The sequence below is a fragment of the Copadichromis virginalis genome, linkage group LG2, assembly GCF_057382275.1.
Source record: "Copadichromis virginalis isolate Kocher_CV1m ecotype Utaka linkage group LG2, C_Virginalis_male_GT1.1, whole genome shotgun sequence".
Classification (NCBI taxonomy): domain Eukaryota; kingdom Metazoa; phylum Chordata; class Actinopteri; order Cichliformes; family Cichlidae; genus Copadichromis; species Copadichromis virginalis.
This window is the reverse complement of record NC_140619.1, coordinates 20,364,249-20,378,673: the sequence shown is the minus strand read 5'-3', so window position 1 is coordinate 20,378,673 and position 14,425 is coordinate 20,364,249. Positions and strand designations below refer to the sequence as shown.

General features: G+C 42.1%; 1 protein-coding gene across 6 annotated transcripts in view; it reads right to left on the bottom strand.

Moving 5' to 3' along the window:
* The window catches only part of LOC146717207 (centrosome and spindle pole associated protein 1-like), a 28,130-nt gene extending 13,813 nt beyond the window's left edge, over positions 1 to 14,317 (bottom strand). Inside the window, exons 1-20 of one of the 6 annotated variants that reach the window (XM_085472927.1) lie at positions 13,892 to 14,317; positions 13,250 to 13,425; positions 12,978 to 13,077; positions 12,690 to 12,793; positions 11,169 to 11,234; positions 9,639 to 9,901; positions 9,447 to 9,538; positions 9,204 to 9,300; positions 9,035 to 9,092; positions 8,680 to 8,948; positions 7,411 to 7,526; positions 7,137 to 7,278; positions 6,795 to 6,906; positions 6,408 to 6,446; positions 5,633 to 5,780; positions 5,414 to 5,542; positions 5,068 to 5,180; positions 4,811 to 4,960; positions 3,574 to 3,717; positions 486 to 599 (exon numbers count right to left, since the gene is read on the bottom strand). In XM_085472927.1, coding sequence (XP_085329053.1) covers positions 486 to 599; positions 3,574 to 3,717; positions 4,811 to 4,960; positions 5,068 to 5,180; positions 5,414 to 5,542; positions 5,633 to 5,780; positions 6,408 to 6,446; positions 6,795 to 6,906; positions 7,137 to 7,278; positions 7,411 to 7,526; positions 8,680 to 8,948; positions 9,035 to 9,092; positions 9,204 to 9,300; positions 9,447 to 9,538; positions 9,639 to 9,901; positions 11,169 to 11,234; positions 12,690 to 12,793; positions 12,978 to 13,077; positions 13,250 to 13,354 — 2,361 coding nt within the window. In that variant the 5' untranslated portion in view covers positions 13,355 to 13,425; positions 13,892 to 14,317. The remainder of the gene's footprint in view (positions 1 to 485; positions 600 to 3,573; positions 3,718 to 4,810; positions 4,961 to 5,067; positions 5,181 to 5,413; positions 5,543 to 5,632; positions 5,781 to 6,407; positions 6,447 to 6,794; positions 6,907 to 7,136; positions 7,279 to 7,410; positions 7,527 to 8,679; positions 8,949 to 9,034; positions 9,093 to 9,203; positions 9,301 to 9,446; positions 9,539 to 9,638; positions 9,902 to 11,168; positions 11,235 to 12,689; positions 12,794 to 12,977; positions 13,078 to 13,249; positions 13,426 to 13,891) is intronic. The other 5 variants (XM_085472945.1, XM_085472950.1, XM_085472937.1 and 2 more) reach the window with 5 other exon arrangements.
* Between the last annotated feature and the right edge of the window lie 108 nt (positions 14,318 to 14,425).

Genomic DNA, 14,425 nt, shown 5'->3' with positions numbered 1-14,425 from the left:
TTCTATTACAGAGAAATAAATTAAACATTTTCTAACTTTTAAATAAACTGGACCAAGAAAAGTCTTAAAAACAGTGCAGCTATAGTAGCCTGTGTTTAAGCCTTTCAAATATTAAATACAAAACACTGCTGGTAACATTCTGTCATTGAGTCTTGACTTTAATGCCTTTCACATCATTATTCATCACAGTACAGATGTGATCTGTGCAAACACTTGTAGAAAAGACTTGTTGCAGGTAGTTAGCACCGGCTAACTGTGACCTGAGTAACTCTGAAAAGCTATGCATAAGAGACATGAAATAAATGTGTACATGTGCAACAGACTGAAACTTACACAGAAAGTGTTACTCAGTCTGGATGAGTAACATTAGCATAACAACTTTTACAAAAAACCTCTGGGTGCATTCAACCCTCAAACATGTTCACATAAGATAAACCAACCTCAAGATGCTGTGAGACTAATGGAAGTGAGTGTAAGAGACTTACAGACGATGGGACTGTAGAGTGTTGGCTGTCAGCAGTGGGAGGTCTGGGGGTATACTGGTGAAGGCCACGTTTCTTCTGCAGAGTGGGGATTGGAGGTGAGGGTTCCCTGTAGACCTGAAGACACACAGCTTGTGATTTACTACATAAAACTTTAAAATACTACAGTTAATATAAGCCAACTGATTATTTGAAACTTATTGTTCAGAATATTTGGAAGAAGGGTATAGCAGTGTAGCTACAAGAGAAGAAGTCCCTACAAATGGTGACTACCTTCATCTTGACCTAAGAACACGATTGAACACGATTACACACACACACACACACACACACACACACACACACACACACACACACACACACACACACACACACACACACCTTTGTGAATTAATCTGTGTGCTCTATTTAATCAAACATATTGATATAAAAACTGTTTCATTTTATTTTTTTCCACATCATCATGTTTATATTGCTCTGCTGTTAATAGTATTTTGGTGCTTTGAGAATATCTTTTTCAGAAACCATCATGCCAATAAAGCAGGACTGAAGTGATCTGAACTGAGTGAGAGTGTCCTGAGTGGAATCAGCGACGGCCATTTTCATCTTGAAAGCTAATCAAAGGAAAGAAATTAAAAGAAGCAGCTGTCGTTCAGGAGGTAGGTGGCCCAGTAACCACAGGGCTGACAGGCTTGTCCATCTGTCAGAGTGTCCTTGGACAAAACATTGAACCCCAACTAATTGCTCCCAGTGCTCACACCAGCACCATGCACGGTAGCTCAACTCCGCTGGTGTGGGAAGGGATAAACCAAATAGTGGCACTGTTTGGTCTTTGGATCAAAATAATGAAGGGGTGTCTTCAAATAATTCAAGTGAACACACAGACACATACAGTATTTGTATGTTGGTGGTCAGCAGTGTTGGGGAGTAACGGAATACATGTACCGCCGTTACGTATTTAAAATACAAAATATGAGTAACTGTATTCCGTTACAGTTACCGTTTAAAAAGGTGGTATTCAGAATACAGTTACTTTGTTGAAATAAATGGATTACACTGCGGTACTTTCCTGTTTCATTTTGTCGCGGGTCAGGACTGTTTGGGTTTTGTTTGACAGCTACGTTCTTTCGTTCCAGGCGGCAGCGTTACGGTTGCCATGGTTACAGGGTGACGCTCTCTCTCTCTGCGACAGTGTGTTTCCATACTGTACAGTAATGCCACTGTTTTGCACATGTCTCACTCTGTATATTTTATTTTATTTATTTTAAATATTCTACTTATTGTTTACTCTATTTAATTTGTAAAATATGTGTACACACACACACACACACACACACGTAGAAAAATATTTAGTATACACATCCAGAAATACATATACTATTATATATTGTACATATATTTATTAGTTTCAGATGTAGCCATTCTTGTATTTTGCTTGTTTACATTATTGTATTTTGCACAACTCTGTTGCTTGTGAAGCTCGCACACAAGAATTTCACTCACATGTGCTGTACCAATGTACCTGCACATGTGATGTGACAATAAAAGTGATTTGATTTGATTTTGATTTGGGTGAGAGAGCGCCTTGTTGTTGTTGTTGTTGTTGTGCTAAGCTAACAGGCAGAATGCTACAAGCATAGCTCTAAAGAATGTAGCATCATGGGCAGTGTAGTCCGTGTTGCAGGGAGAATGGACTGCCATACACGTTATGAGTCTGTGAGCGCGAGGAGGGAGAAAAAGGAGTGGAAAGGTAGGAGTTGTCATCGAGGAAAAACGGGAGCTGGAAGCATGTAAATATAATAATAACCACTTCAGCCAAGAAGAGTGCCTGACGAGCCCAGTTGTAAGTGAGCTATTAAGACTCGACTGTACACCGTGTTCGTGTTTTCCTCCGAAAACAATAAGTTCCGTTGGAGCAGTCTTTCAACGCCTCTCTCTGTCTGTCGCAAGAAAAGTTGACCCACACAACAAAGTAAAGCTAGTTTTCGGCTACGAGCCGACAGGGACCCCGCCGTATTAGTCAGAGGTCCCTTTACTACAGTTCGGAGTCGCGGACCTTCAGTAATAGTAATAAATCACACAGCAATAGTACATTCACGTTGTTGTAAAAAGCATGATAATATATTAAGTAATCCAAAGTATTCAGAATACGTTACTGTCATTGAGTAACGTAACGGAATACGTTACAGAATACATTTTGGGGCATGTATTCTGTATTCTGTAATGGAATACATTTTAAGAGTAACCTTCCCAACACTGGTGGTCAGCTGGTCACTGGTTACAGTCTTTGTAGTTATGTGTGTCTTGAAATATGAAACATAAATACAACACCTGAGCAGACATTTGGTCACATGGAGGATGATGACTTTTATTCCTGAACATCAGATGTCTGCTTCGCATCTCATACTTCTGTTCCTTGTATAAACTGACTTTAACCCTGACAGTACTACAAATTGTGTTTCACAATAAGTGTAAACAGTTAACAAAAGTGAGCAATGGAGTTCATTTTGTTCATCTGGACTCGGGGAGATCCAACCTCGAGGATCGCGTCCCTCAAAACAAAGACCAGTATAGTAACTGGACTGGTATTTATCGTTCTGCTCAACTTAAACACTCAAAGCACTTTCTCAATCACCCAATCTATACGTGCCTGAGCACTTTCCAACACACACAAACACCTGAGATACTAACCCTGGGGTTCAAGTGCCAAAGCATTGAAAACCGAACAACTTCTGGCTGAGCAGAAGAGCTACCTCATCACGCCAGGACTCAGCCGCCTATTTACCAGCTCATAGTGACTCCGTCTCTGTCCAGGTGTATAAGTTCATCACTGAAGCAGGATCACAGAGTCATGAAGACCATTTATGTGAAAAGGGAATGACCGTCTCTGACCCACCGAGGGGGCGAAAATGTATCTTTCACTATGTTACAATCCTGTGATTTCAGCCATTCCACAGCTTTCTGTGATCAGTACTCTTAGTGATTAATGATTGGGACAATTTGCTTTCTGGGATTTTGTTACCTGGATTATTAAGTAGGCATCAAGTCAAAAGATGGACAGCGTGACACAGCTGTACATCTGTGAACTGACCTCTTCCACCCGTGCCTGTCTCTCTATCTCATACTGTCTCCTCAGTATCGCACTCTCCTTCTCCTCTGCTTCCTTCTTTATCCTCTCAGCTTCCTTCTTCCTCTGTTCAGCCAGCTGAATCAGCTCCTCATTCTTGGCCTTTTGCTGAGAGAAAGAAAAAATATTAGAGGAAGTGCACAAGACAAAGATTTAGGGAAATGAGAAAGACTTGCAATGTGTTATAATTAGAGACCATCACAACATCCGCAATCCCCAGCAACATGATTTACAGTCCAACCTGTGTGCACTTGTTACTACATGCGTGTTCACTCTGTAGGGGTTGGCCAACGCCCATCTCTGGACTCAACCCTGATTTTAAATTCAGCTACACATCTGCACAGTTTCATGACTACATCTTGCACAGAAAAGATCGGTCGACAGACAGGCATAAAAACACCTGCCAAAGTACTCAAAGTGACTTTGGCTACGTTCACACTGCATGTCTTAATGCTCAAATCCAATTTTTTTTTCTGCTTGTTCACACAACAAATAAAATGTGACAGCAAACGCGCTCTAGTGTGAACGGTTCACGGCCCTCAAAGCGGCCGCATGCGCAAAAGAAGACGTCACACACAACACGCTCTGTTTAGACTCAGAGCAAACAGTATTGTTTGACTGATGGCCCTTAATATAAAGACTTCGGACTTTACATTTCCCAATTTTGCTTTAAGTTATAAAGTTATTTTGTTATTTACATTTGGCCTAATAATGATCCTTATTGCTGTTTTAGAGAGGAGCGGTGCTTCAAAGGATAGTTGCAGATTTGTCAGAATCTGTAGATTATACAGTACAAATAAAATGTTCATGTTTCTCCAACGTTGTCTTCCCAACAGTTTCACTGGATGGCCAGGAAGCGTTCCCGATGTCTTCTCCGGCGCTGATAATTGGCATCTGTCTTGTATCAGTGACGTAAAAGACGGATTTAATGCAACATGACCATTCAAACAGCAGATATGTATCGTCTTCAGTAACACATACAGAAGTGACCCAGATCGGTTTTGTGCCATTCACACTGTCATACCATGATCGGATATGGGTTGCATAGGGTCAGAAAAGTTGGATTTGATGCACTTTCGCCTGCAGTGTGAACGTAGCCTAAGTCAGAGATGAAGCCTTCGATTCGATTGAAACAAATTACCAATCGAGTCGAGTCGAATCAAATCGAAGCCTTTCTATCCGTCAGATTTTAGTTTCTCACCTCCATTTCCTTTCGTTTCTTCCTCTCTTGCTCCTCCTCGTACTCCCTCTGGATGCGAGCCCTCTGCTCTGCCAGCCTCTTCTCCTCCTTCTCTTCCTCCAGCCTGATTCGTTCTCTCTCCTCTGCCCTTTTATGCATTTTTTCCTCGATCTGCAAACAAATGCAGGCTGATAAAGAACTAAACCAGCGATTTTCAACAAGACAGCGTAGCATATAATACCGACAGGAGAAATGCCCCCAGCTGCGTAGCCTTTTACCTGCTGTTTGAGGTAAGCTTTGTACTTGTCCTGCTCCTGGAGCTGTTGCTCTGTGGGCTGGCTGGCAAATACTTTGCCTCTGGCAAACTGTGGGGTTTGTACATGGGTGAAACCTACAAAACATGAAACAGATCTTTCAAAATAAACGTATCAGTCTCAATGCTGTTGTTTCTGGATATTCTGATATGCTACTCGGTGGAGATGCCAGTTTCTGAACATTGAAGTAACAGCCAGTTTTAGCCTGTTTTCTTTGTGTTTTATGGCTGTGGTGTCACCAATAATCTGATAGCAAACAAAAGCTAAATAAAGCAAAGTCATATTTCTAGTGCTATGGATGCCACACTACCAGAAACCCTCTCATTGGGGTCCAGGTGCTCAGTCCGGCTGGCTGCCGCAGCAGCTGTGGCTCTCCTCTGCCGCTGCTCCGGGTTGCTGTACGCCTCCTTGTTCAGCTTGTGCATCTGACTGAGATCAGCTGCAGAGTCAGGCAGGCTAAGTTAGAACAGCTCCTCTGAATTCGTTACATGCTGCATACTATAAAAAGACGGTACAAAGCGGGACATACCAATGAGATTTCCAGTGCTGTCCCTCAGCGGCGCTCCTCCTCCACCTCTCCCCCAGGGCTGGTGGTTCTTCATGTCAGCCTCCAGCTGAGCCTCGTAACGCTCCCTGTCCTCCCTCTCCTGACGCCTCCGCTCCTGTTGCTCCTGGATCTAACAAACAGTATTTCTCGGTTTATTCAACACTCATCAAATGTCAGCGATCAACAACTATGTTCCCAAGACACTGTGAAATGTTCTATTTTCACCACAACTATCTGTCCAATTGATGAAAACAGTAAGCCTCAGTGATGAATGTTACCACCGTTTTCTCATTAAATGTGTCAAGATGCCTATTATATAAATTCAAAAACATTTAAAAAAACAAAACAAAAGTAAAACTGAATATCTTGTGTTGACTTCATTTGTTCCAGTTTTCACATTTCAGCTCAGTTTATCAGAAGCTTTCAAACATGAGCTGCAAATATGGAACCAAAAAAAGCAGAAGAATTAAGTTATTACTGCACCAGAACGACAAGGAACCAAAGCACAGCGACGAACTACCTGGAAAACATTTTAGGGAGTCTGCAGTGATCTTGTATGCTAAAGAGAAGACCAGGGGAAAATGCACGCTAAGCAGATGGAAAGAGGATTTTCACAATAAAAGGGGTCAGGGTGGGATTTGGTTATGAAGTAACTGAACAGAGGAGGATCTCAGAATTACTTCTACAGCCAACTCGACTAATACATGAGAAGGATTTTTGATTCCAGATAACTTACAGGGAGCCTTATCCATTTTACCTTGCTGTAAAGCTCACCGTTTCCACTCCTGGAAGCTTCCTGTCAACACATCACACACTAGGATGCAGTGAAATTTCATTACCTTCAACTCTCTACCAATACTGTTTTCAGTCAAATAACAAAGCAGGAGCCCAGCAACATCATCACCACAAACGTCCGTGATGGCCAAATTTATTCACCTTTAAATATCAACGGTGCTGAATGCTTCTCTGGTGATTTAAAGCCCCCCCCTTAATCATATAAATCAAATCCACATCCATCGACATTCTTCTGTGCTTATACTTTAACACTGTTGTTACTAGATTTGCTGTATCACGAGCACCAACAAAATTTAAGTTCTTTGGGTGGTGGCAGCACAAAGAAAAGGGTTCCTTTTATCTCACCTACCTGTTGTTTCAGAGCATCCCTGTAGCTCAAAATCCTTTCCCTGGCTGATCTGGATCTCTCTGAAGGGAACATGTAGGCATGCGATGGTTCAGTAGCCGTCTCGTTGCTGGGCCTGTTAGAGTAGTTGAGACCCGATGAGCACTTTGGTTGGTGTGTCTTACTACCATGTCTTACAGCAAACACAAACAGGAGTTAAAGCCACGTTCTTACCATTCTGTTGGAAACTATAATGAGTTTACTTGGCCTGGGCAGGATTCACTAACATGACTGTGTGCGTGCAGGTATAACAGATATAATTACTGCCATCTTGTCTTCTAGAAAACTGTAAGAGTAGATATTTACTGCATAGGAGGCTCAGGAAAGCTGCTGCCACTGTGCTGGCTCTGAGGGCTGTGGTTACCAAGCTGGCTGGGCACAACTTCCCCTGGTGGGACATTCCAGTAGGGCGTGGGAAAGCCAGCACCAGGAGCAGGCATGTGCCCGTCTGAAAGAAAATCAATCACATAATAAACTAAAAGTAGAACACCTGTCTAATATACCAATTATACTCAGATCAGGTTTTGTAATGTAGACCAGAAAGTGTTTTTACTCCCATGTAACAGAGACCCGGACTTACAGTAGGCCATGTTTGGATCAAGCATGCTTCTGTTGGCGTAGTGATGTGGCTCTACGTAGGGGCTTCTGTATGCATCACTCACTGAAGGAGGTGGGCGGGGATGAAACAGAGGATGTCTGGGGAGGAACCATTTCAAAACATGTGATTTGTAACTAAATAAATATTCAATCCTGAATGAATTTCTGGATTCAGCTGGGACTGTGACTAGTTAGTGTTTTTTTAAGTGTCTTTAAAGGGTTCATGAAGCCCTGCAACGGTTAATCATTCTAGTTTCTCTTTAAGGTCCTTTTCATTAACTGCAGCTAGGGCCGTGCAATATGACCAAAATCTCATATTTATCGTCCCGACAACGATATGTATCACAAAAATTTTATATTTTCTGTAAACTCTATGAATCTCAGGCAACTCGACTTGCAAAGTGTTTTCAGCTGGGCGTCGTGTACCTGGAGTTACATAAGATGAAATGGCCGCAGTTTTCTTTGTGACTATTTATTACAAGGCGTGCTGCGGGGAAAAGCCTGCTCTAAGGTTTTTGGGGGGGTTTTTTGGCCTCTCATCCGTAAACACTCTGCATACTATTTCACATGATTCTGTTTATTTTGAAAAATCTCAAATCTTCAACTTTATTGTGAAAGGTTTATGTGGAAAATAAACATGCGGATTGTGGAGCCACGCGATCGTTGTTGCTAACGACAACGCATAAAAACAGTCGCTTGTCCGTCTGTAGTGTGGTTACATTAAATATAAAAAAAGGGAGAACTTCAACAAATTCTACAGTGACCATCAAAATGATGGAAAGATTTGCCGTAAACGGTTTCTTTTGTGACACCACGAAACAAACGATAGCGTATAATATGAGACGATAGATGTTTTCATATCGTCATCCGATATACATCTTTATATTGAGCAACGTTAACTACAGTGTTTGTCAATTCTGCTGGATCCAGATTCTCAACACACAAACACGTACTGGACACTGATTCCCAAAACAAAACGCTGTATTATCATTACTGTTTGATCTCACTGACATGAGCCATTATATACTGTTTACTCTTCCACAGCTGCATTCAGTTCATTTAAACATGTCCTGCAGTATGACATCATTGCTATTATTAACTGATTTCGTTATGAAAACAATGCAGACATATTTGGCTCCACTGTCAAACTGTCAACCAACTTGCTGCTCAAGTGTTGCCTCCTGTCCTAATCTTAAGTGTTGCATTATGAAATCATTCAGACTGTAACTGATGTAAAGTTTCGTATTACTACCTAGGGATGTCCATGGACGTCACAGGGTTGGCAGGCTTGCTGTTGAGAGGCAGACCACTTCCACCTAAGCCCAGGGCAGAGCTATACTCCAGCAAAGGGGACGGGAAGGCCACGTGAGCCTGCCCGAGGGGAGGCATTTCCCTCTCTCTAGCACCAATCTTCTCGATGTCAGGTAGAGCACTTGATGATGATCTATCACCTGTGGTTACAGGATCTGACACCTGGGCACCTTTTCTTCTGCTCAGTCCAAACTGTCTGATTCGGTCCGGCTGGATAAAGAAACAGCTGATAAATATCCTGCACAGTGTAAACATTCTCAGAGCAAAGGAGAGTGGCTTATGAGCTATAAGCTGACCTGTTTCTCAGGGTCATTTATTCCTGTTGCTGCGACTTTCAACTCGAAATATTTTTCCCTGAAACAAAGACAAATTTGTATCCATTTCTGCAGCCACTGCAAGTCATAACTAAGTGCTAAGTGGTGAAATATTTAGGGCTTCTAGTAAGCACCATAAATAAAGACGCACCTCTTCTTGTTGCGGTGCTGCTCAGCTATCTGCTCCTGCAGCTCCTGTCGGTAGCGCTCCTTCCTCCTCTGCAAAGCCTCATGTGTATCAACTGTTCCTGAAAACACGGGACCGCATCTGAAACCTTGAATTCATTTTCCCAATTCTTTTCCACATTTAAAGGGTTCATAAGTTTGTAACTGTATGTTCAGCTGTTTTAACACAAATGATGTTTTTTGAGCTGCTCACGGGAAGTCTTTTTACCTATTAAAAGGCCAGTGGCAAACTCAGCATCTGCAGATTTGTTCCGCACTCTGGATGTCTGTCCATCTCTGGTAACACTAGCTGAATCTTCCCTAAACACACAAATAAAATGAGGGAGAAAGAAGTCACTATCTTTAACACTACTTTTATCATAAACACATAAATCAACACTACAAAAACAAAATCTTCTACCTGCCATCGGTCTTTGTAGGTCGTCTCTTCTCATAATTGCCATTAACTGCCATACGTCTTGTGCCTTCAATCAGCTCCACTTCATCTTTACACTCCTCTCCCTCTGACTCCTGGTCCGTTGGCCTCCCCAGCCTGTCTCGATGCCTGAAGAGCGCTGGCGACTGCCTCTCTTCATCCTCAGCTAGGCACAGAGGCCTGTGTAGCGTCCTGCTCTCCTCTGTTAGAGTGGCTACGTCCTTCTGTTTGAGCACAGACAGGCGTGGCTAGAGGACACACCATCATAACAAGGCAACATTGAAGAAATAAACAGAGATCACTAGAAAGAAAGAGGCTGCCTTTGTTCTGTCATCCATCCATCCACTTATCCTTTTCGGGGTCGTGGGGGGTGCTGGAGCCTATCCCAGCTATCATAAGGCACACCCAGGGTGCACCCTGGACAGGTCGCCAGTCTGTCGCAGGGCTAACACACAGAGACAGACAACCATGCGCACTCACATTCACACCTATGGGCAATTTAGATTAATCAATTAACCTAACCCAACAAACTGCATGTCTTTGGACAGTGGGAGGAAGCCGGAGTACCCAGGGAGAACCCACACAAACACGGGGAGAACATGCAAACTCCACACAAAAGGACGCCAGCCTGATGGTGAAATTGAACTCAGGGCCTTCTTGTGCGCGAACCACCGTGCTCGTTTTGTCATGTTAGATGAAATCAAGTACAGTAACAAAGCTACTGTCTGATCTGACATTAGATGTTACAGTCTTTCATTATCACATCAGAGTGGATTAATGGACTGTCAAGCTGTCACTACTGCATTTGTACGAGTATCACTTGGAGTAGTGCTGTTTCAAAGTTTACAGCTTTAAATTGCTTATAAAGTTAGATGAAAGCCTTTATTGTTGCAACAGTTTACTCGATGTGTTTAGCTTTCTACGTCAATCGCTGATCTATTGTTTTAGCTTAGTTTTTAACTTTAGTCTTTACTGACATTCACATGGTGTTTGTGCACATATTGAGGTGTCTCCATCTTTTATACACACACTGAAGCTCTGAGCCAACAGAGTTTTACGTAGGAAGGAAAATGTCTGTTTGAGGTGTGACTGTACCAGCGACAGATAGTGCCAGCAAGCAGACATTCTACTGCTGCATCCTGCATGTGAAAAAGGACAGCTTCAGCACTGCCACAACATGATCCTCCCAACAATCACATGTTGATTCATGCAGGACAATGGCTTATGTAACATCTGGTAACATCACAAGTAACCGCTCCACTAAGAGTCGCCCGGATTGAGAATCACTGATGAAAACATGTGTGGGCTCTTTCACAGTGCATCTTAACTGTGTTTATAGTCTTTTGTGTTTATAGTGTTTTGGTAAATAAAAGTGTTTTATTCCAAATGAACAAATGAGAAAATTCTTTTCAGCAGGACTGTTGTCATCTACCATCCACTTTAGCAGCCATTCTGTTCGGCCAAGCATCTAATCTTTAAATATATTAAAATCATAAAAGACATTAAGGCATTTACCTTGACAGGCCTCCTGTTATTGAACTGGAGTAATGGTCCTGCAGTCTCAACACGTTCAAACTTTTTCTGTAACATAAAATAAAAGCAGAGATGAAACAGGTGGTGTAAACCTAATGAGCAGACTGTAGCTAGAATCTAAAAACTGGCTTTGATGCTAGAGCTGCGACCTCAGGTGTACAGATAGGTACGCAACAACGCTGATGTTTACAGTAGAGTGTGTAATATTTCATGTGTGTCACTGTATTACATGGAGAACAACTGAAACCTTTGTCTTATTTTTTACTTCATTAACACAGGATTAGCAACATAAACAGGCCGAGCACATGTTCAGTTGGGTTTCTATGTTTCTTATTCCTGACTGTCTTTCAATTGCCACACAGCTTTGTCATATTTGTGACACAGCATGACGAGCGCTTTATACAACATGCCTCATTCACCCAATGTGTCCAAGTGCTTTCTATCTAACATCACATTCACACTTTGGGGGTTCAGTGGAATTCAGTATTTTGCCAAAAGGAAGACATCGAATCACCAACCGTCCGATTAGAGGATCTGTCCTACCTCCCGAGCCACCGCCACGGAAATCTGTCTGCAATCTCTCTCAGAACTATGTCTAAAAAAAAATGTAGTTTATTGAACAGTTTCTCACCAATAAACTGCAAAGAAACAATGCTCCATTTTATTCTAAATCCTATACCCAGCAAACTTTTCCACGATGGAGAGAAAAACCCCACTCAGCACAGTCACACACATCTAAAGGTGTGACCTGGTCAGTTGGTGAAATTTGCCTCCTTACTGGAGATTTATACTTAAGCGGGAAATTCATGATATTGCTACGTTGTAACCGAAAAGCCAACTGAAACCCTACATTGTAACTAAAGTGCACCTCCTTGGAAATGTAACTACATGTCGAGGATCAATCTAAGGCCTCACAAATGTTAGCAAATTGCTAGAGGGGACTGATATAGGAATGGATGTGAGGATATCCACAAAGAAGTGGACAAACTCGAAAAAAAAGGAAAATGACAACGAGTTGGGACCCAGGTGGGGGGAAAGTCCCAGCATTTTATTTGTAGCTATCGGCTGGCATCATGTATAAAACACAATCACAATGTACTTAACCCATAATGCAGCACACACAAGCATAAATGCCAACAACAATTTCAGCCACTTACATCAGTATTATCTACAAAGATTCCCCACAGAAGTCTAACTCAGCCTCAGAGATGCTAGCAGCTCTCTTTAGGCTGTGATGATAGTGCTGGATGAATTGTGGCAAACTGTGATGTTTGGGTCTACTAAACCCCAACAATTTATAGAATGGAAGCAGTTTGATACCCGAAGAATTCTCAGAAAATGAAAAAGATATGTAATTTTTTTGTAAACCTGAGACAAGTGATAGCTAACTTGCAGCATAAAAGTATAAGTTTAGAATAAGGATCTGACACATATAGATTGAAAACTCAAACTCGCTACAGTGTCACACACACACACATAAACAGAGCAGTGTGTGACAGTCACCCGAGTCATGTAGCGCCTGTAGTCCATACGAAGCTCGTGCTGCAGCCTCTGTTTCTTCCTCTCGTACTCCACACCAAGGGGGAGACCCACACTGCAGCTCTCCTCTGAAAACACATCAACATTTCATAGAGACAGAAGGTAAACAGTGTTATCAGAATCAGAATCAGAATACTTTATTGATCCCTGGGGGAAATTATTTTTTGTTACAGTGCTCCATTTTAAACCAAAACAAATCTCAAGTGACAAGTGAAATACTTAAATAATATTTAACTTAAAGTATGAACTGACGTGACAAATTGTGGCCAGGATCTATACCTCTTCCCTGTGCTTTTGACTTAGGAGGGATGTTCTCCTTAGCAGTAGACCCGTAGCCTCGGTAGGGTTTTGCCTGTCAGTCAGAAGGAAAAGAAGATCCACATTACTTCTTAGTTACAGCATATAACGGCAAAGAGGGCGGCTAAAGTTTAACTTCAATAAACTTCTTATTTGGTCTAAAACGGTGTTGTTTTTCAGACGTTTATCAAAAGGTCTGCCTTGAAAATTATCTATTTCTAACCCACCTTCATTTCCATGTATGGGGGGTCTTGTTCTAAACAGGCTTTATCCTCTGCCACCCTCGCCTTGCGTTCCATGATGAAGTTCTCCAGCTCGTCGTCCATCTCCATCCGGCGAAGTTACACAACCGAGCTGGAAACAACAACTTAATCCTCCTTACAGTGAGCTTACAGAGAGCTCACTGCAGCGAGAACAAATGATAAAAATGTATGTTATACAGGGTTCAGTGCGTCACGGCCGTCACTGATATGAACTGCAGCACACACCGCTTCGCTTGCAAGTCGGTTCTATCACTTTAATTTACGGTTGTCAGGCAACCGGCGTCAAGTTCCAGGCACAGATAGCATTAACCCGCTTAACTGTATTAGCTTAGCAATTAGCAATATAATAATGCAATTAGTATGTAGCATGGAAAGTGCTCGTAACTGTAACGCCCAGAACGTGTTTGGTTCGTTTAAACCGACTTAAATTGCTATGGTTCGCTTGCTTATTAGCTTTGACTAATGGAAAGCAAAGTAAAGTTAGCAAAAACACCACAAAAGCACATGAAAGCTAATCTTAGCTAATGAGCACTTGGCTTCGAGCTGCTAGCGTTAACTTTCTACTGGAACTTTGTACTGTTGTTATTAGAATTAAGTCAAACCTACCATTAGGTGGTGTATGTTTGCGAGGCAGTGTTCGTTAGCTTGAAAAGGATGGCGGTGTCTTGAGCGATTGTATATCGCAAACAAATAGCAGTACTTCCGGTCGCAGGTGTCGAAATAAAATACTGTGTAGGAATACTTTGTGATGTGTCAGCTATCAGAAACCATTCAAATTTGAAACTATGTTGATGTGTCCGTGTTAATAGGAACATATGTTTTTTATTTGGGAATTCATCAAATCAAGTTTTCTCTGTATCTCCATTATAAGCTAGTTACACAATCGTTCACATATCACAGGCTTTTCAATCTCATGTTCTCTAGCATATCGACACTATGGCTCTATCCCAATTCTGGGTCTTCAGCCTTAAAGGTCCACAAGGGCCGCGTACTCAAAGACCGCTAAGGCCGGAAGTGCGAGGCTTGTGAAATGGGACGGTCTAGCCTCCGTCTCGCTGCCCAGGTTGCCTAGCAACTATGATACTAACCGCTGGAAACGTTTCGTACAGCACTTTTTGACAGAAATGAAGAAAAAAATAT